The 23,400-nt window shown below is 49.6% G+C and overlaps 1 protein-coding gene across 1 annotated transcript in view; it reads right to left on the bottom strand.

Moving 5' to 3' along the window:
- The window catches only part of LOC143286846 (uncharacterized), a 24,488-nt gene extending 1,485 nt beyond the window's left edge, over positions 1–23,003 (bottom strand). Inside the window, exons 1-2 of the mRNA XM_076594680.1 lie at positions 22,150–23,003; positions 1–1,939 (exon numbers count right to left, since the gene is read on the bottom strand). The exon at positions 1–1,939 is cut by the window's left edge and continues 1,485 nt beyond it. Coding sequence (XP_076450795.1) covers positions 1,665–1,939; positions 22,150–22,864 — 990 coding nt within the window. The 5' untranslated portion in view covers positions 22,865–23,003 and the 3' untranslated portion in view covers positions 1–1,664. The remainder of the gene's footprint in view (positions 1,940–22,149) is intronic.
- Positions 23,004–23,400: the final 397 nt, after the last annotated feature.

The raw sequence follows: 23,400 nt of genomic DNA, 5'->3' as shown, positions 1-23,400 counted from the left end.
AACTTTCCGCTTTGCTGTAGATGGGTTCTATAATTCTCCGAACACAGTTCAACATGCATGCACGCGGGTGTGCAAAACACAGAGACACAGAGAGAAAACAGGTGCGCGTGCACACACACACACACACACACACACACACACACACACGTGCGCGCGTGCAACTACACATCTCTCTCATCACCACTGGTGTCAAATCAGAGGCCCGAATGAATGAAGAACCGTGTGTGTGCATGTCAGATATGTATGAAGTTGACCTCCACCACATACACTGAACTGAAAAATGATTCAGTTCTTATATGTTCCGTTTTGTTTCCAACAACACCAGCCAACAGCACCTTCCCCTAATGACACAGAACCTCGTCATACGTGGTTCGTTCTCATCTAGCGTCATCAATAACGAGAATACGACGTCATATTTACTTGGAACATGACCTCAAGATCGTTATCTAGTCAATGGGAACATGACGTCATATCTACTGGGGGAACATGACGTCATATTCACGGGTGGGACATGACATCATATTCGCTTGGAACATGACATATTCACTGGGAACATGACGTCTTCGCTTGGAATATGGCATCATATTTACTGGGAACATTGATACCTATTTACTGGGAACATGACATCATATTCACTGGGGACATGACGTCGCATTTCAATCAGCCTCACAGGTCAAACAAGTCGGCAAACAGGGGCAATCTGAAAGATCGGACATGACGTCACCACCACATGTTATACGTTTTACATGAACGAGAAATCAAGCAGAGGAAAATGGCAGCACGAATAATGACATGCACAGACTGTGGGAGTGGGGGAGGATCGCTGATCACACACAGAAGGATGGATGGCAGCTTGCTGATGAATGGAGGCTGCAGACGGCACTTCCTGTCCACCAGTGAACACACAAAACTGTTGGCAGAAGACAACCAGCTATGGCAGACCCCCCGCGACACGTGAAGCCATGTCACGTGACCCCCGTGGCACCTGAACACAGGCTGTGGAAGATGGCGGCAGAGCTTTTCTGATCAAACATGGTCGTGGAATGAATGCAATCATACACCAATATAATATGCAGTTTAAAAGCTCCCATTCATTTTGTTTGTAGCTCAAAGTGGAAAAAAATGAACATCATCACCACCATCATCATCATTATAATAATATTAATAACAACAGCACAAACGAAAAGAAAACATGGCAAGAGGAAAAAAACAAAGAAATATTGCCCTTGTTGTGGGCGTAGGGAGTGGTGAAAACAACTAGTCACAAAATCCCCTTTTCTGTCATTTAGGGAAAAAAACAGATAAAAGCAAAGAAATGAACGCAATCACGCACACACAAAAATCAAAAACACCTAAAATCCGACCGCATACTCAGTAGAGGAGGAGAGGGGGGACAGGGGGGAATGGGGGGCATTGAGTAGATGGGAGGCCGGGGGGTGGGGGTGGGGGCACTGAGTACGCTGAAGAAGTTGCTTCATGTTTCTTCGTGTACTTTCTTCTCTCACATACACCACTTTCAGTTCAACGTCACGCGATCACATTGAAGTGTAACATATGTAATTTGCTCACAGTCTCCGTCTCCTCGCTAACCGAACACTGAAATCTGAACAGACTGGGGGAGTGGAGGGGTGGGGGTCAAGAAAGGAGGGAGGGGGCGGGGGGGCTCACACGTCATAGACGTGATTTCCGTTGTGGGGGCTCTTGAAGTAGACATAGTCTGAGGACTTGGTGGTGGAGATGGTCTGGCCACTGTTGTCCGCATCGTACTCCTCCGAGTACAGGTAGGACGAGTCCACCAGTCCGCCAGGGGTCGCTGCTACGGCTCCTCCTCCAGCGGAAGTGGCAGCTCGGGCGGCCTGCGCATGCGTGAGGACGGGGACGTAGTGCATGGCCTGGCAGGGTCTGTGTCCTGCGGGGGTCCTGGGGCCGGCCCCCTTGTCTGCAACACAGCGCAGCATCGTTACCATTGACATGCACACTAAACTTTTTTTTTCAATGATCATCGCTGACAGTGACGCGGCACTATCGTCAGGACGCTGAGGACAGGCAACACTGCTGGACATGCTGGGATCACACGCACACGCGCGCGCGCGCGCACACAAACACACACACACACACACACACACGCACGCACGCACGCACACACATACACACACACACACACACACACCTTGAAATAGTGGGTCCAAACACGTCACGAAACAACCACAGATACAGGTCAATATGCTGCTAAGGCCGAATGGTTAAAGCGTTGGACTTTCAATCTGAGGGTCCGGGATTCGAATCTCGGTGACGGCACCTGGTGGGTAAAGGGTGGAGATTTTTACGATCTCCCAGGTCAACGTATGTGCAGACCTGCTAGTGCCTGAACCCCCTTCGTGTGTATACGCACGCAGAAGATCAAATACGCACGTTTAAGATCTCGTAATCCATGTCAGCGTTCGGTGGGTTATGAAAACAAGAACATATAACCCAGCATGCACCCCCCCCCCCCCCAACCCGAAAGCAGAAACGGTCATAAAGGTAAAATGTTGCATGTCTGTCTGAGTGTGTATGTGAGGAGGGGGAAGGTTGGGAGGGGGGTTGAGGGGGAGGGGAGGAGGGGGAGAGCGAGACAGAGAACTCAGAAGTCACAACTTTTAATGCAAGGTCACCGGCCGGCATGCATGTGGTTACCCACATGTTGTACACATGCACATTATTAAACAAACTTTGATCAGAGTGAACAAGAAAGTGAAGATGAAGAAAACTAATTTTCTGACTAAACTAAAATAGTGAGAGAGAGAGAGACAGACAGACAGAGACAGACAGACAGACAGACAGACAGAGACAGAGAGAGAGGGGGGGGGGGGGTGAGTGGGGAGAGAGGGAGGGAGAAAGAAAGAGACATGGTAAAAGCAAGTGAAGCAGGAGGGGAGGAAAGAGGGTTTGGCCACATGGAAGATGTTTTGAAACACAACATCACTTGCTTATAAACACTGGTGCTGACAGCACGCGCGCACACACACACACACACACACACACACACACTGTCTTTCTTTCTTAACTCCTTCCGTCTCCCTCTCCCCTTCCTCCTTCTCCCTCCCCCACTCTCGTACTTCCTTCCCCCCTCCAACCCCCACCCCCTTCCCCCTGTCTTTTTCGAGACACACACACACACAGGGAGAGGAGACAGACAGACAGACACAAAGAGATAGAGAGACAGAGACACAGAGAGAGACACACAGAGAAACAAAGAGAGAGAGAGATGAAGAGAGAAGCACTTCAAACACACAGACAGGCAGACAGACAGACAGACAGAGACAGATAGAGAGACAGACACAAAGAGATAGAGAGACAGAGACACAGAGAGAGACACACACAGAGAAACAAAGAGAGAGAGAGATGAAGAGAGAAGCACATCAAACACACAGACAGGCAGACAGACAGACAGACAGAGACAGATAGAGAGACAGACACAAAGAGATAGAGAGACAGAGACACAGAGAGAGACACACAGAGAAACAAAGAGAGAGAGAGATGAAGAGAGAAGCACTTCAAACACACCGGGGGGGAGGGGGGGGGGTTGAGGGGCAGGGGGATGCATCGGAGGGGGGGAATGGGGGAGGGGGGGCGCACGGAAGAGAAAAACATAGAGATAAAGATACAGATATCTTAGTGCAGAAAATGTGACGGAGTGCTGTGGTCACCAAATGCGTCAGTAGTGTGTGTTTGTGTGTGTGTGTGTGTGTGGTTGGGGGAGGGGAGGGGAGGGGCGAGGGGGGGGGGTGCGTGCGTGTGCGTACGTGCGTGTCAGTATGTGTGCGAGTCAGTATGTGTGTGTGTGTGTGTGTGTGTGTGTGTGTGTGTGTCACTGCGTGTGTATGCGTGTATTAGTGTGTGTGTGTGTGTGTGTGTGTGTGTGTATGTGTGTGTATGTGTGTGTGTGTCACTGCGTGTGTGTCACTGGGTGTGTATGCGTGTATTAGTGTGTGTGTGTGTGTGTGTGTGTGTGTGTGTGTGTGTGTATGTGTGTGTGTGTCACTGCGTGTGTGTCACTGGGTGTGTATGCGTGTATCAGTGTGTGTGTGTGTGTGTGTGTGTGTGTGTGTGTGTGTGTGTGTGTGTGTGGTCAGTGTGTGTACGTGCGTGTGTCCGTCTAATCTCTCTGTACCTACGTACGCTTGCGCGCGCTCACGCTAATTAAGTGTCTGACAAAGAGAGACAGACATACAGACAGCGAGAGGGTAGCTGAACAGATGATGGTCAGAGAAGAACACCGTGTGTACAAACACGCGAGGAGAGAACACACACCCTGCCTCCGCCGGCAGTGAAGGCTTGGTCCTGAAGACAGCAACAACAACGAAAAAGCAAAACAAAAAGGAAAAAAATCAAAGAATTTCTACTTTCTACAAAGAATTTCAATCGTTCACCGAAGTGAAGAAGAAGAAGGCGACGACGAAGAAGAAGATCAAGAAAGAAAGAAAGACAGACAGAAAGAAAAAGATGAATGAAAGAAACTCAAAGAAAAAAGCCGGAGGAAAGACTCACAAGCAGAACCACGACGAAACGAAAAAAAACAACAACAGCAAAACCCAACGATCCGATTCTGTGAGCGATAAAAAAAAAAAGAAAAGAAAAAGAGATGAAAGAGAAAAAACAACAAAAAGACCTGCAGTATCTGGCACCCATATGCCTCCTCAGCACCACCACTCCCCCCAAACCTCTCACCCCCCACCCCCGTCATCCCACCACCCCCAAATAAAACTGGCTTCCTCCTTCCTCCCTCCTCTTTCCATGCCTCCCCCCCCCCCTGTCTCCCCGCCTCCCCCCACCCACTCTCATGGCCCCCTCCTGTCCTCTCCTCCCCCCCACCCCCCCGCCCCCTTAAACCAATCCCCAACGCGAGCTCTTTATCTGTCAAGTTGTTACATTCAACAGGCCACACAGCGGTGCAGTGACAGAGAGTGGTGCAGGGAGTGGTGCAGTGACAGAGTGGTGCAGGGAGTGGTGCAGTGACAGAGAGTGGTGCAGGGAGTGGTGCAGTGACAGAGAGTGGTGCAGTGAGTGGTGCAGGGAGTGGTGCAGTGACAGAGTGGTGCAGGGAGTGGTGCAGGGAGTGGTGCAGTGACAGAGAGTGGTGCAGGGAGTGGTGCAGTGACAGAGAGTGGTGCAGGGGATGGTGCAGGGAGTGGTGCAGTGACAGAGAGTGGTGCAGGGAGTGGTGCAGGGAGTGGTGCAGTGACAGAGAGTGGTGCAGGGGATGGTGCAGGGAGTGGTGCAGTGACAGAGAGTGGTGCAGGGAGTGGTGCAGGGAGTGGTGCAGGGAGTGGTGCAGTGACAGAGAGTGGTGCAGGGGATGGTGCAGGGAGTGGTGCAGTGACAGAGAGTGGTGCAGGGGATGGTGCAGGGAGTGGTGCAGTGACAGAGAGTGGTGCAGGGAGTGGTGCAGTGAGTGGTGCAGTGACAGAGAGTGGTGCAGGGAGTGGTGCAGTGACAGAGTGGTGCAGGGAGTGGTGCAGGGATTGGTGCAGTGACAGAGAGTGGTGCAGGGAGTGGTGCAGTGAGTGGTGCAGTGACAGAGAGTGGTGCAGGGGATGGTGCAGGGAGTGGTGCAGGGATTGGTGCAGTGACAGAGAGTGGTGCAGGGAGTGGTGCAGTGACAGAGAGTGGTGCAGGGGATGGTGCAGGGATTGGTGCAGTGACAGAGAGTGGTGCAGGGAGTGGTGCAGGGATTGGTGCAGTTACAGAGTGGTGCAGGGGATGGTGCACAGATTGGTGCAGTGACAGAGAGTGGTGCAGGGAGTTGTGCAGGGGATGGTGCAGTGACAGAGTGGTGCAGTGGCACAGAGTGGTGCAGGGGTGGTGCAGTGACATTGTGGTGCAAGGCGTGGTGCAGTGGCACAGAGTGGTGCAGGGGTGGTGCAGTGACATTGTGGTGCAAGGCGTGGTGCAGTGGCACAGAGTGGTGCAGGGCGTGGTGCAGTGACATTGTGGTGCAGGGCGTGGTGCAGTGGCACAGAGTGGTGCAGGGCGTGGTGCTGTGGCACAGAGTGGTGCAGGGCGTGGTGCAGTGGCACAGAGTGGTGTAGAGGGTGGTGCAGTGGCACAGAGTGGTGTAGAGGGTGGTGCAGTGGCACAGAGTGGTGTAGAGGGTGGTGCAGTGGCACAGAGTGGTGCAGGGCGTGGTGCAGTGGCACAGAGTGGTGCAGGGCGTGGTGCAGTGGCACAGAGTGGTGTAGAGGGTGGTGCAGTGGCACAGAGTGGTGTAGAGGGTGGTGCAGTGGCACAGAGTGGTGCAGGGGGTGGTGCAGTGGCACAGAGTGGTGCAGGGGGTGGTGCAGTGGCACAGAGTGGTGCAGGGAGTGGTGCAGTGGCACAGAGTGGTGTAGAGGGTGGTGCAGTGGCACAGAGTGGTGTAGAGGGTGGTGCAGTGGCACAGAGTGGTGTAGAGGGTGGTGCAGTGGCACAGAGTGGTGCAGAGGGTGGTGCAGTGGCACAGAGTGGCGCAGGGAGTGGTGCAGTGGCACAGAGTGGCACAAATCGGGACAGGCGTCAGGCAGCCGAGGAACGAGTGCCACGTGTTGCACAGTTGACTCACAGGCGGCCAGGCAGAGAGAGAGAGGTGTTCTCCCACACTGCCTCCTGTTGTTGCTCCTGCTCCTGCCCCCTCATGTCATGGACGGCTTTGGGGAACTCACACACACACATACATAAATACACACATACATACACGCAGACACACTCGCATGCACGCACGCACGCACAGACACACAGCACAAAGAGCACAGACCCCCCAAAACAACAAACACACGAGAGGAACAGACCGGAAGGTGGAAAGAGGAAAGAGAGGAGGGGGTGGGGGCACGGGAGTGTGGGTTGGAGGGGTGGGTTAGAGGTCGCAGTGACTTGGGAACTACACGTACGACTGGAAACAATGACAGAAGTGTGGAAACAACGGTGATGATGGAGGGGGACAGGGGGGGGGGGGGGGGGGGCAGACATGGAAAGAGAGAGAGAGGGAGACTGGAGGAGACAGACAATGAGGAGAGGAGGGAAGGAATCTGGGAAAGGCATAAATATAGAAAGACATAGACTCAGAGGGACTGACAGACAGACAGACACAGACAGACACAAACAGAGACATGGATACGGCTGGCCTATTCGTGGATTAGCCATTGCCTCTTAGACAGAAGACAAGAGTGAGGAGGGGGCGGGGGGCGGTATGGGGAGGGACAAGGGCAGGATAAAAAAAACAAAAACAAACAAAAACCCCCGGCTCTTTTCGGTAGTGGGTCCGCTTCTTTCCTATTAAAAACAAACAAATGCATCCAGTCCTCAGCACTCCTCCTACCCTCCCCCCCCCAGTCCCCTCCCCCCCCCCCAACACACTCACCACCCCCTGTGTCCCCCTGCCCCTCACCACAATGTTGACAGCAGACAGGACACGTCCTTTGTGAACGAGGGTTACAAATGGAAAAAAAAATTACTTTTTTTTTTTTTTTTACATCCAGTTCTAATTGGGGATTAAAGCAGGAGAAGCAATGTGTAAGGAAAACAGTACCAAAACACAAAGGAAACAGGAAAACAGTACCAAAACACAAAGGAAACAGGAAAACAGTACCAAAACACAAAGGAAACAGGAAAACAGTACCAAAACACAAAGGAAACAGGAAAACAGTACCAAAACACAAAGGAAACAGGAAAACAGTACCAAAACAAAAGAAACGCACACATCACTACAACTAACCCCCTGCTTCCCGATCGTCCCCCCCACCCTCCACCACCACCATCCCACCCACAACACAGCAAAGAAAAGCTCGGTTTCGGCGTTCCCAATTTCAACACAGCTGGTCGCCGCTCTTTCTCTGGACCTGACACTTGCTTGGAACAATCTCCCTCTTTCTTTCTCTTATTCCTTTTCTCAGCTCCTTCAGGTCTGGCCTTCAATCCAATTAATCCAACCCTACGGCTTTTCAAAGTAACTCCTTTACCCCCCACTGCCCCCCACCCCACCCCACCCCCCGCCTTCCTTTTTTTTCTCCAGCCATAGTCTCTTTCGCCTTCTTTCCACATGTCTTGAAGTTTTGTCTTTCCTCCCTTTGTTACGCATGCGCGTACAAGTTGGGTGTCAACAGCCCTTTCATTTGTCTCCGCTCAAGTTCCGGCGCTATATAAATGTTTATTATCATTATTATCAATATTATCAACATTATCATTATTGTTGTTGTTATCATCATTATCATCATCATTACAATAGGATAAAACAGGACAGCCCCGTTGTGGAATGACGACAGGAAGCCCCGTCCATCATGTACAGTCCTCACAATCTGCAGTCTGAGCTACACGGCGCCAGGCACCAGCCTCTGCACACGACCCTCTGTCTACACATCCTACACGCACGTGCACCAAGCCCCCCCCCCCCCCCCCCCCCCCCCCCCCCCCCCCCACAAGCCCCATTCACACCTTCCCAGGCAAGGCAAGGCACGGAGTTTATATTTCGTGTACCCACTGGGAGCTTTAAGACAGTACACACAAGCACCTTTTACATACATCATACGAACAAAAAGAGTGATGCAAAAACAAACAAGAAAAACTTGAGCAAGACATATTTTGATGACGTAACGTCCGGTAGCTGTCCGCCGTGAATGATCCTTCAGTTTACAACAACCAGGCAGTACTTCCCGCAACACGTTCACGACACTGGTACATTATTTGCGCAGGTGAAGCGCCGAAAAACACAATGACTAATATTTCTCTCCTTTTACAAAATTCAGCAAAATACCGAGAAAAAACAACAACAACAAAACAACTCCATATGTATTTGCTTTGAGTCTTTCACAGATTAAAACAGTTCGTTCTTTTCATTTCTCACCGATCAAATCGATCTCTGGTGGCTTGTTGTTCATAGAACGTTTACTATAGAACTTCATCTCTAAGTAGCGGGCGTACACACACACACACACACACACACACACATACCTACCTACCTACTACCTATCTACCTACATACATACATATATACATACATACACACATACGTACCTACATAAATACAGACAGACAGACATGAATGTGTGTGTGCGTGCGTGCGAGTACGTATGCGTGTATATGTGTGTTCTCCTGTATCATCTATTGCCAAGTGTAAAAGGTCGGTGTTAGCGCTGAAGGTGGAGGAAGTGGAGGAGGGGGGAGGGGCAGGCTCAGAGCGGGGTGGGTAGTGCAGGTAAGGTCAGGTATCTCAACCAGTTAGACCTGGGCTCTTCACTTCACCGCCGCCCGCTTGTTTGCTGATGTCTTCACGTGCACTGCCCCTCGTTTCCTGCCTCCTTCTCCGCTCTCTCTCTCTCTGTCTCTCCCCCCCCTCTCTGTCTGTCTGTCTCTCTCCCCCCTCTCTGTCTAGTCTGTCTGTCTGTCTTTCTCTCTCTCTCTCTGTCCCTCCCCCCCTCTCTGTCTGTCTGCTCTCTCCCCCGTCTCTGTCTGTCTGTCTGTCTGTCTGTCTCTCTCTGGGGTGGGTTTGCGAGGTGGCGAAGCTGTCAAGCCATGTTATCATGACAGTAAAATGATACAAATAAATATAATCTATATCTGCATACGGTGGTTTTATCTCGTTCCTCAGTAACTTGTGGATCTTCTTTTGATGAGTATACTCTTTGTGGAAATCCGGTGAGGAACCGCCAGGAAAAAAAAATGAATGGAACTTCACTCCAACCTCTATCCCCTCCCCGACTTCTCTCTCTCTCTCTCTCTCTCTCTCTCTCTCTCTCTCTCTACACACACACACACACACACACACACACAAACATTTTTTTTCTTTCTTTTCTTTTTATACAAAGTTGGTAATGTTTTATATTTGTTCACTTTTTCTTTAAATGGAAGTGTCATTATTCCCTTTTTGTACGTTTGTTAATTTTTTGTAGCAATGTCTAACTTTTTTCCTTTTCATTTTCGGGGGGCGGGGGCGGGGGGGGGGGGGGGGTATCCATCGCTGTGTCAAGGTGTTGGCACAGTGGGATCGTTCAGTATGTCAAATCCCTAGCTTTTTCTGAATACATACAGAAATCGGGGAGGTGCAGAGTTCTTCACTTGTCGCTCAAGCAAAGAGCCTGTACCTACCGGACTCTTCGGTTCAAGTACATGTTCCTGCTATCTTCATGGAGAGACAGAGAGGTGGTGGTGTGTGTGGGGCGGGGGGGGGGGGGGGGGTGAGGGGGGTGAAGGGAAGGGGGGGGGGAGAGGCAGTGGCTAGTGGATTGTGAAGGAGGGCCAGCAGGGGTGGGATTCTGTGCACCGTGTCGGAATGCCAGACATCCCATCTCGCCTGGCACGGGGAGAGAGGAATGAAGGCAGCCTGTGGGGGCTTGGCCATTTTTTGAATGGAAAAACATCGCCGTCAGACCACACCATGAATGGGGTGACGTCAGTGTCAGACCACACCATGAATGGGGTGACGTCAGTGTCAGACCATACCGTGAATGGGGTGACGTCAGTGTCAGACCACACCATGAATGGGGTGACGTCAGTGTCAGACCACACCGTGAATGGGGTGACGTCAGTGTCAGACCACACCGTGAATGGGGTGACGTCAGTGTCAGACCACACCATGAATGGGGTGACGTCAGTGTCAGACCACACCGTGAATGGGGTGACGTCAGTGTCAGACCACACCATGAATGGGGTGACGTCAGTGTCAGACCACACCATGAATGGGGGTGACGTCAGTGTCAGACCACACCATGAATGGGGTGACGTCAGTGTCAGACCACACCATGAATGGGGTGACGTCAGTGTCAGACCACACCGTGAATGGGGTGACGTCAGTGTCAGACCACACCATGAATGGAGTGACATCAGTGTCAGACCACACCATGAATGGAGTGACGTCAGTGTCAAACCATACCATGAATGGAGTGACGTCAGTGTCAGACCACACCATGAATGGAGTGACATCAGTGTCAGACCACACCATGAATGGAGTGACGTCAGTGTCAAACCATACCAAGAACGGAGTGACATCAGTGTCAGACCACACCATGAACGGAGTGACATCAGTGTCAGACCACACCATGAATGGGGTGACGTCAGTGTCAGACCATACCGTGAATGGGATGATGTCAGTGTCAGACCACACCGTGAATGGGGTGACGTCAGTGTCAGACCACACCATGAATGGAGTGACATCAGTGTCAGACCACACCATGAATGGAGTGACGTCAGTGTCAAACCATACCAAGAACGGAGTGACATCAGTGTCAGACCACACCATGAACGGAGTGACATCAGTGTCAGACCACACCATGAATGGGGTGACGTCAGTGTCAGACCACACAATGAATGGGATGATGTCAGTGTCAGACCACACCGTGAATGGGATGATGTCAGTGTCAGACCACACCGTGAATGGGATGATGTCAGTGTCAGACCACACCGTGAATGGGGTGACGTCAGTGTCAGACCACACAATGAATGGGATGATGTCAGTGTCAGACCACACCGTGAATGGGATGATGTCAGTGTCAGACCACACCGTGAATGGGATGATGTCAGTGTCAGACCACACCGTGAATGGGATGACGTCAGTGTCAGACCACACCGTGAATGGAAGAACGGCAATCAGTGTCATACCACACAATGCATGGAGAAACAACCAGTGTCAGACCATCTCGTGAATGGAGAAACACCCAACAGTGCTACGTTTATGAGTACAACACAGCACACTAGGTTTCAACACAGCACAACATAACACAACACAACACACAAAGCACAATACAATACAATAGAACACAACATAGCATGATACAATGCAACACAACATAGCACAATACAACACAACATAGCACAATACAAAAAACACAATACAACATAGCACAATACAAAACAACATAATACAACATAACACAATACAATACAACACAAATCACTTTAACAATGCCTCACATGGGAACTTTTTGTGTCTATTCAAAGCCGCACATGAGCACAATGCTTTGAACATACATGTATAAACAGCATAAACGTTTAAGGGAAAAAAAAGAGTTAAACACAATTCCTATATTTTACGACACACGCACACGCACACCCACACATGCAAACGCACGCACACATGCACATACATGCGCGCGCGCGCGGGAGCGTATATCCAAATACATTTAATTTGGCAAGCAAATCATATTACGATATTAACTTTACAACAATTACAAGCAATAGATTCTATCTCTTTTCCCTCCTCCTCGTGTCCCAATTCTCAAACACAACTTCACACAAGCATGCGCGTATACACACACACACACACGCGCGCGCGCGCGCGCGCATAAGCATAGGAAAAGTCATAAGAAGACAGGTTTAAACCGACGTGCACTGCAGACAAGATTCATGCTGTACAAAGTGTTTATTTTCCTGGCGTGGACGACAGAGTGGGCAGTAAAAAGTTGACAGTGCTTCAGGTCACATGTACTGGTGGACAGCTCGTTGATTGATTGCTTGACACACTGAAATTGACTGATCGGACGTCAGCAGTGGAGGTCGTGGTGTGTGTGTGTGTGTGTGTGTGTGTGTGTGTGCGCGTGTGTGTGTGCGTGGTGTGTGTGTGAGAGAGAGTGTGTGTGTACACGACCAAACCAGAACTAACTGCACGTTGTGTCTCGGTGTGTGTGTGTGTGTGTGTGTGTGTGGAGGCGGCAGGGAGTTGATATGAGAGGGGACGGAAGTGGTACGATGCAGGTAAAATGGGTTCCATGTGTGTGCAGCCATGTCCCGCTCTGTACCACCTGCAGTGTTTCACAACACCACCTCCCCTCACCCTCACTCCCCACAGACCCCCCCACCTCCCTCTCTGGTCTACCCACCTCACTCCCTCTCGCCCCCCGCCCCCCCTCCCCCACCTTGCCCCTCTCGGCATTCGTTCTGGCACCGTTATCATGGCAACAGATAAGCGGGGGAAGGATGGGGGGGACGGGGAGTAAGATTCTTCTGTGTGTGTGTGTGTGTGTATTTGTGCGCGCGCACGCGTGTGTGTGCGTGCGTGTGCGTGCGTGTGTATGTGTGTGTGTGTGTGTGTGTGTGTGTGTGTGTGTTTGTGCGTGCGTTTGTGTGTATGTGTAGCCATCCAAGCAGTACAGGGCCTGCATAGCTTCTTTCCCCCGAACCTCCCCCTACACACACACACACACACACACACACACACACTGCCGCCACCCACAGACCATCAGACACTGGCTTCCTCCTCCTCCTTCATGCTGCCTGTGTGCCCAGTTGCCTATCTTTGTTACTTTGGCCCACAGCACAAGGCCACAACAGGGCTTCGTGATAGTTACCGAGATATAAACGAAGTGTACAGTTATGTAGGGCAGTGATTAAAATGTGTGCAGAATATGCACTATATATGTCCTATGTCCCTCTTCTATGAATGTCCTATGTCTTGTTACAATTTTTTTTTATTCATGCATTGATCTAATGTGACGTGTTGTTGAATATTAAGTTTTGTGTACTGCAGAAAAAAACTGAATGAATTAAAAATACTTTGAAAAAAAGGAGCTAACCGGAAAAGGACATAAGGCACACGTTCAGTGCTATCAGTGCACTCACGACATGCCTCTGACCGACCTTAACCGTCAATGCTTCGCCACAGGATTTTTTTTCCTTTTAATCGAACTTGAACACAAACATAATTATATACCCTACACAAAAAATATTCATAACAGGCATGCAAAATCAAAAATTGCCAATGGGTGCCTAACACGTCCTTGGCGCAAAGGGGGGCTTGGGGGGGGGGGGGGGTGAGTGGACCAGCCATGCAGAATATAAAAAAAAAAGGAAGAGACGAAAAAAGAAGAGTAAAAGCCAGAAATAAAGTGAGTGACGGGAAAAAAGGGGAAATTTCCAGCACGGAAATTCCGGAAGGTGGGGATGGTATTTATAGTGAGATAACCCCCACCTGCCCCCTCTCCATTCCCCACGGGGAGTGGGAAGTGTTCAGCTCTGTCCTCAAAACCGGCGGAGGCGTTCAGAAAACAGAAACATATTTAACCAGTTCACAATATTGCTGCTCAAATTTACAGCAACAGAACGGAATGGTGTCGTCAAACAGCAAGCATGAAGTGAACACCGAATGCAGAAGAAAGTGGTGGGGTCGGGGGTGGGGCGGCTAACACGACCCACTATTTTTTTTAACTTCGTATAACATGTATTCCTTTTCAGTGTCTGACTATCGTTTTCAGACTGAACTATGGGGAAAGGTGACAAAAGTTTGTTTCGAGGTGGGGACAGTGTGTGCGTGACACACACACACACACACAACAAACAAACAAACACACACACCATGAAATCAGCCACACACACACACTATAGCAGACTGCCAAATTAAGTGGTGCCAACCACCTATAATCTTAAACCTTCACCTGTCACACCTTGTCTCCGCCTGACAAACGCATCTACCCCCCTCTCGCCCTCCATACCCCCCACCCACACCCCTCCCTCTACCCACAACCACCTCAACCTATCCTGCCTCACCCCCTTCTCCCAGTCAGCCATCCATCCCTCACCCTCTCCACAACCTCCAACCCCCGTACCCTACCTGCAGCAGAGAAAAGGGAGACGAGTTGTGTCTGGCTGTACTGTTGGCCGTATCACACAGTGCCCACCTGGTCACGTCACTGAACTGGGTTCAGACAGACAATGGGGAAGGAGGGGTGGGGAGTGGGGGGAGTGGGACAGAGAAATAAACATGTACAGGAAGGGGGAGAGTGGTCGCGGGGGTGGGGTGGGGGAGGGGTAGAAAGGGGTGAGGACCATAGAAGTGATGCGGGAGGTGTAGACAGACGCAGACAGAGACAGGCAGAGACAGACACATAGGCAGACAAATACAGAACATACCGAGAGAGAGGGGGGGGGGGCCGGAGGGAGAGACAGACAGGGAGGGAGAGAGAGAGAAAGAGGGAGAGAGGGAGGGAGAGGGGGGACAGGGGAGAGAGAGGGATGGAGGGAGAGAGAGAGAGAGAGGAATGAAGCATAGAGGAGGCAGACCCAGCCACTTGGCGGTGTACTGTAGCAGCACAGAGTGCCCCCCTTCTCACAGCGACCTGCAGCACTGTTCTGTGGCACCGTGCCAGCCCCCTCCCGCTATAAATACCGCGAATAGCTGGCCAAAATAGCGCCGCTCTCCGCGCTCATCATGCACACAAAGTGGGGTCGCAGAGACAGCCACATTTACAGGCGACTTTAATTCTTTTGTCCTCCCCCTCCCACCCCCCAACACCTCTTCATCCTCCCCCCGCCCCTACACACGCAGGCACGTGGTGACTGGCTTCTGACTTTGAGCTATACTGGGTCTGTGGCCCGACAGACAATGGGAGTCACATGGACCACCCACGCTTAAAAAAAGGTGACCCTATACACGCACAAAATACGTGACCCCACAGACAACTTCATGCTGACGTGACCCCAGCCTGCAATGTGACCCCACAACTGGTCACTAACAACGTGACCCCATAGTCAATTAGAGAGAGAGAGAGTCATTAGAGAGAGATAATCATGTTAATCTCTCTCTCTCTCTCTCTCTCTCTCTCTCTCTCAATACGTACATACGCAAAGCTAAGAATTGCAATATTTACTGAGAATTGGAAAGATGGGGAGGGAGAGAGGGAGACAGACTGACACATGATTCGAACACACAGAAAGGAATATATACACAGAGTGAGAGGGTGGGGGGAGAGACAGAGACATAGAGAGAAATATTTTTTAATACCCCTGATATCGTTGAAAAACTCCGATCAGCAACCAAACACTACAACCCGTTCTTTCTTCCACAAACGCTCGCATTCTTATATTAAAATTAAGATAATATTAAACTCGAATACAAGTGAGTGTATGTATCCTGTATGTTTGTGTATTGTGTACGCATTTATGTACGGAAATGATTATGTATGCGGGTTTGTATGTATGCTTGATACATATAAATCCATGTTTATTCATTACTGTACAATGTTGCAGTTTAATTTGAAACATAAATGAATACTGACTGGCCTTGGGAAGTCGAACACATATCACATCATTTCGGAAGGCCACGACATGCGGAACTGTGTGTTCTGGTTTCCTTCGTGTATGCAAATACGTTTTCGTGTGAAAGGAATTGTTAGAATTTAGTTCGGAAAAGAAAAATAGAAGAAAAAAAGCTAGGAAAAACTGGACAAACAAAGGAGCCTTGGAATCCTCATTGACAGCGGCTCTCATCAAACAAAGTCTGTCACGGATAATGATCGTAAAAGCGCAACAGCCACACAACTGACAGCGCAGCTAACGACACAGTGAAAGGAGCAGTCTTCAAAGTCTGTACAACTTTCTCACGCCGATGCTTCAGACGGAGGTTACGGCCCCTGCTACGTTGTGCATGACATGTCGCCTTTGTGCTGCCTGTCACAGTGACGTTGTGTGTGTGGCTGCGGGAGAGTATCGATGTTCACACACACACACACACACACACACACACACAGACGCAGACACAGACACACACACACACACACACAATGACCATAGCTCTCTCTCTCTCTAGAGAGAGAGAGAGAAAAAAGACTAGATTCTGTACACAGACGTGCTGTAAAACACCTCAATGGTGTTTTACGAAACACACGCAGTCATCAATATCAACTGCCAGCACCTCTTTCCTTGACAAAGCACCTAATATGAATAAGTGCGTACTTATGCGTAAAATTATATTCGGTAAATGCCCTACTTATCTACACCAAACCATTATCTGCTATGAAACTCGCAACCCTAACTCCCGAAATGCGACTCTTACTCTACCCAAGCCAAGAATAGACCTTTATAAATCGAGTTTGGCATATTCCGGCACGCACTGCTGGAACAATCTCCCCAAACACCTCAAAGAACCCTTTTCCACCACAACATTCAAAGAGAAACTTGGACAGTACATGCGTGCCGAAAGCGAGACCGAAAATCTGGTATAATATTGTCACTGACAATCCTTACAAACTATGTCGGAATGCGTCAATCAGTTGATAACGTATCACGCCATAGAATATTGTTTTCAGAGATTTTCTCTTTACAGTGGACACAAACAAACGAAATCAAACACTAGTCTGGTCACGTCTACGATTCTATATACTTACATGTATTACAAATTGTGAACCACCTTCACCCAATTTTTTTTTTCCCCACACTGACATATCTTTACATCTCTGTCTGTCTGTCTGTCTGTCTGTCTTTCTCTGTCTCTCTCTCCCCTCTGTCTCTCCCTCTCTCTGTCTTTCACATAATGTGTCTATCTGTCCATATCCCTATTACCCGTCGCCTTATTTGCTGTCTTTTATGTCTCTTACATCTGTGTTTAAAATTTTATCGTTACTTTTCTGTGTTTATTTCACTTGAATCATTCATGTGTAGCATTCATGCTAGGGTTTTGTTGTTTTTCCCTTGGTGTGTGTGTGTGTGTGTGTGTGTGTGTGTGTGTGTGTGTGTGTGTGTTAGTGTGTGTGTGTGTGCGTGTGTGCGTGCGTGTGTGTGTTACTCGCTTCCGTTCCGTACAAATGTGAGCGATGTTGTGTCTCTCAGTTTGACGCTGTGTTAGACGGGCGCAATAGCCGAGTGGTTAACGCGTTGGACTGTCAATCTGAGGGTCCCGGGTTCGAATCACGGTGACGACGCCTGGTGGGTGAAGGGTGGAGATTTTTGTGATCTCCCAGGTCAACATATGTGCAGACCTGCTAGTGCCTGAACCCCCTTCGTGTGTATATGCAAGCAGAAGATCAAATACGCACGTTAAAGATCCTGTAATCCATGTCAGCGTTCGGTGGGGTTATGGAAACAAGAACATACCCAGCATGCACACCCCCGAAAACGGAGTATGGCTGCCTACATGGCGGGGTAAAAACGGTCATACACGTAAAAAGCCCATTCGTGTACATACGAGTTAACGTGTGAGTTGCAGCCCACGAACGCAGAAGAAGAAGAAGAAAGACGCTGTGTTATACTCGTACATTATACATGAATTAAGTATTCAGTATAACTACATTTATATGCGTACATGTTTGTGTGTCTTTTAGAACAACGGCAGATGTGTAAGTCGGCCAAAGTGCTAATATCTTCACCGTTGGAAAATAAAGATTCATTCATTCATTCATTCTCTCTCTCTCGCACACACACACACACACACACACACTTTGACCATCGCTTACAAACACACAAACACGTTCACACAGACACGCCCCCCCCCTGCCCCCCCCCCCCCACCCACCCACCCCCACACACATACGTTTTACCATCGTTCATGTACATACATTTTGATACACACATTCCAACAAACTCCACCCAACCCCCACCCACCCACTTACACAAATGTGTATACGTTTTACTATTGCTCACATTCACACACATACACACGCACATATACACACACGCACGCACGAACATATGCGCACGCACACACACTCACACACAGCGGCGCGCACAACACAAACACACATATACAAATGAATTTCATCCAAGTCTAGTCCTAAAGACCGTGGGTACAAGGGGTTGAATCTGAGGCAATATATACCTTGTGTGGGCCCTGTATAGTGACTACATGTGTGGCTACATACAGTGTGTGGGCCCTGTATAGTGACTACAGGTGTTGCTACATACAATGTGTGGGCCCTGTACAGTGACTACAGGTGTGGCTACATACAGTATGTGGGCCCTGTATAGTGACTACATGTGTGGCTACACACAGTGTGTGGACCCTGTATAGTGACTACATGTGTGGCTACATACAGTGTGTGGGTCCTGTATAGTGACTACATGTGTGACTACACACAGTGTGTGGGACCTACATAGTGACTACATGTGTGGCTACACACAGTGTGTGGAACCTACATAGTGACTGCATGTGTGGCTACACACAGTGTGTGGGACCTACATAGTGACTACATGTGTGGCTACATACAGTGTGTGGGTCCTGTATAGTGACTGCATGTGTGGCTACACACAGTGTGTGGGACCTACATAGTGACTACATGTGTGGCTACACACAGTGTGTGGGACCTACATAGTGACTACATGTGTGGCTACACACAGTGTGTGGAACCTACATAGTGACTACATGTGTGGCTACACACAGTGTGTGGGACCTACATAGTGACTACATGTGTGGCTACACACAGTGTGTGGGACCTACATAGTGACTACATGTGTGGCTACACACAGTGTGTGGGACCTACATAGTGACTACATGTGTGACTACACACAGTGTGTGGGTCCTGTATAGTGACTACATGTGTGGCTACACACAGTGTGTGGGACCTACATAGTGACTACATGTGTGGCTACACACAGTGTGTGGGACCTACATAGTGACTACATGTGTGGCTACACACAGTGTGTGGGACCTACATAGTGACTACATGTGTGGCTACACACAGTGTGTGGAACCTACATAGTGACTACATGTGTGGCTACACACAGTGACATACAGTGTGTGGGACCTACATAGTGACTACATGTGTGGCTACACACAGTGTGTGGAACCTACATAGTGACTACATGTGTGGCTACACACAGTGACATACAGTGTGTGGGACCTACATAGTGACTACATGTGTGGCTACACACAGTGTGTGGGACCTACATAGTGACTACATGTGTGGCTACACACAGTGTGTGGAACCTACATAGTGACTACATGTGTGGCTACACACAGTGACATACAGTGTGTGGGACCTACATAGTGACTACATGTGTGGCTACACACAGTGACATACAGTGTGTGGGACCTACATAGTGACTACATGTGTGGCTACACACAGTGTGTGGGACCTACATAGTGACTACATGTGTGGCTACACACAGTGTGTCCATTAACAGCTGACCTGTCACCTTGAGACACGACATGTGGCAGTGTGGGGAAATTAAGGGAGGTCAACCAAACGCCGTTCCTGTTCTCCCTTCACCTACGTGGCCCCGATCCCTCCCCGCTTCTCACGCTCCACTTTTCGGGGTATTCAGGGTACTCGGGGTGTCGGGGGTGGTTTCTCATACACCCCACTACCTCCTCACAGCCTTACCCCCCACCCAGCCCCCACCATCACACCTCTTCCCCTCCCTCCCATCTCCCAACGCAGATCCATACACACCACCACCACCACCTTTTTTTCTTCCTCAATTTTCCATTAAAATGTGTTTAGGGGTCTAATCAATTCTTTCTCGCGTGTTTATTAAATGTAACCATTGCTCTTGCGCGCGCGCACACACACACACACACACACGCACACACACACTTCATGTCAGACACGCACATTATACATACAATGGGAAATATTACATGTTTGGTGCATATCTGTTATGCATATGTGTGTGTATGTGTGAATGTGTGTCTGCATGTTTTACATTTATTTGCTTATTTATCATCATTGGTGTCTTTATTTATTTATTTTATTATTATTATTATTACTTTTTAAAAAAATTATTATTTGTTTATTTATGTACCCTTATAGTTGACTTCATCAAGTTTTTGCGCCTTATACATATTATTATTAGTAGTAGTTCTTTTTTATGTATTTATCTATTCACCTTTTTTTCTCAAGGCCTAACTAAGCGCGTTGGGTTACGCTGCTGGTCAGGCATCTGCTTGGCAGATGTGGTATAGCGTATATGGATTTGTCCGAACGCAGTGACGCTTCCTTGAGCTACTGAAACTGAAACTGGGAAATATTGCGTTTTGCTTTTTTCTTCCTTTTTTTCTTTTGTTTTCTTCTTTTTTTTCTCTTTTTTTTTGTGCCCCTGACTCCAGTCCAACCAACACACTTCGTGACAGGGAGAGACAGAAAAACAGACACATGAAGAAAGACAAGGACAACGACAATGGTGTGTTTGTTGTGCCGCCTGCCCATGACAGAGTTTGTTGTGCCGCCTGCCCATGACAGAGTTTGTTGTGCCGCCTGCCCATGACAGAGTTTGTTGCCTGCCCATGACAGAGTTTGTTGTGCCGCCTGCCCATGACAGAGTTTGTTGCCTGCCCATGACAGAGTTTGTTGTGCCGCCTGCCCATGACAGAGTTTGTTGTGCCGCCTGCCCATGACAGAGTTTGTTGTGCTGCCTGCCCATGACAGAGTTTGTTGTGCCGCCTGCCCATGACAGAGTTTGTTGTGCCGCCTGCCCATGACAGAGTTTGTTGTGCCGCCTGCCCATGACAGAGAAGTGGGCCACGAACAAAACAACAATAAAAATAATAAAAATTAATAACGATTCAGTTTGAACAATATTTTAATGCGCGAGCGAAAATCCGCACACACACACACACACACTCTCTCTCTCTCTCTCTCTCTCTCACTCACTCACTCCCTCTCTCTAACACTCCCTTCTCTCCCACCTACCCCCTCACACACACACACACACACACACACACACGTACAAACGTGCTCGCGTTTGCCACACAGGCCCAGCGCCAAACAGACGCGCCCAGATTAAATGAAATGCAAAAAAAAAAACAAGAGAGGCAAGGCCTTCAAGACTCACTTGTGATACACTGAAAAAAAATCCAAGCTTTTTATGTATTGTGTATAATTTCAAAATGTAATGTTTAAGATGAGAAAGATCAGCTTAAGCGAATTAAGTCCCCTAGCATTAATTACAGAGTAATTTCCCTTTTTTACTATCTGCACCAAAACGTTTGCAAAATAAATAAAACTTCCATGCTTAGCAAAAGAAGTTCCTGTTTGAACAAAAAATGATAATAATGACTGCTCTTGTTGTTGGGTCAGAATATCAGATCAAAGTTTAGAGAATACAAAAAATATAAATATAACAGTAAATGCAGTTTGCATATAATTTTTTTTTTTTTTTTTTACTTTTTTTTTTCTTTTTTGTGTGCCTATCCCAGAGGTGCAATATTGTTTTAAACAAGATGACTGGAAAGAACTGAATTTTTCCTATTTTTATGCCTAATTTGGTGTCAACTGACAAAGTATTTGCAGAGAAAATGTCAATGTTAAAGTTTACCACGGACACACACACACACACACACACACACACACAGACAACCGAACACCGGGTTAAAACACACTCACTTTGTTTACATAAGTGAGTCAAAAAAATTAAGCTGACACAGAGAAAGACACAAATGAGTCTGGTCAGAGACAGACAGACAGACAGACAGACAGACAGAGAGCCATGCCCAGCACTGACCGCCACTGTAAAGCACCTGCTTGAGGTGCGCGCGGCGGGAGCGCATGTAGCAGATGACGAAGACGAAGACGATGAGGAAGATGCAGACGACACACAGCACGACGATGAGGGCCAGGGACAGCACCTTCCACTGCTGCCCGTCCCCTGGGTCCTGCAGGCTGGGGGCCTCGGGAAGACTCTTCCCCGGGGGGGTTCTCTCCCCAACCCCCGTTCTCCCCGCCCTCCCCAGGTGGGCAGAGGTGCGGGGCGGAGCCTTGTCGCCTTTCTGCTGCTGCCCCTGCTGCCCCTTTGGGCCGTTCCCCCGCTGCTGTTTGGCCAGCTGGCCCCCCTCCCTCACAACGTCCCCCCGGTCAGAAACCTTCTTGCTCCGGTTGTCACTGGTTCCCCGGGTGTCGGCCACCCCCACCCCCATCCCCACCCCCTCCTCGTCCCCGGGCAAAGGGAGGTCCCCCACCTCCAGGCTGGGTCTGGGGGCCTGGTGGAACTCGTGGAACTCGGAAAAGGGCCCGCACAGCGTGTTGCTGTCCTGGCGGCAGGGCCTGCGGATGATCTGGTTGACGGGGCACGTGCTGCACGCCTGGCATCGCGCACTGTGCGGCTGGCGGAATTGACCATCCGGACACCGCGACACGCTGCCCCGGCACAGGCCGACCACCAGGGCCAGCGTCAGCAGAGCCGGCAGCAGGGGTCTGGGGCTGCCCATGGCCTTCAGCATCCTGACCACGACACTGTACTGATGGCTCCGGGGACTGTGGTGTCCGACACTCCCTGCGTGCTGAGGCTCTACCGGCACCTGACGCTCGCTAAACAAGGCATCAAAACAGCTCCAGGTCTCTGGTCGCGGCTGCGTACGGCTGCGTCGCTTGTACGACTAACTAAACTGTCGTGCACATGAACACTTTTTGCACTGTCCGAAGAGCGGACACTGTGGAAGGTGGCTGGTTTACAGCTGAAACGAGGTAGTCCTCAGACAGTGCTGTGGACAGAAAGTGTCTATCCTCAATTCACTGACCCTGGGTCAGGGGTCGTCATGCATGGTCAGGGTATCACCGCGCTCTGTGTTCATCATCAAACACACTGCTCAAGGAACTCGACGTGCATGTGGATCTGTGCTGGTGGACGTCACGGTGCAGCATGTGAAGACAGACACTGCTCAGCTGATCACACAGACTGTGGGGAACGTCTGGGCTACACCCACTTCTCTTCCTGGTGAAGACTGCACGCTGCCGATCGGCATCTGAAACGATGCAC

This window comes from Babylonia areolata, chromosome 10 (genome assembly GCF_041734735.1).
Source record: "Babylonia areolata isolate BAREFJ2019XMU chromosome 10, ASM4173473v1, whole genome shotgun sequence".
Taxonomy (NCBI): domain Eukaryota; kingdom Metazoa; phylum Mollusca; class Gastropoda; order Neogastropoda; family Buccinidae; genus Babylonia; species Babylonia areolata.
The sequence above is the reverse complement of the archived record's forward strand: the minus strand, read 5'-3'. Positions and strand labels throughout refer to the sequence as shown.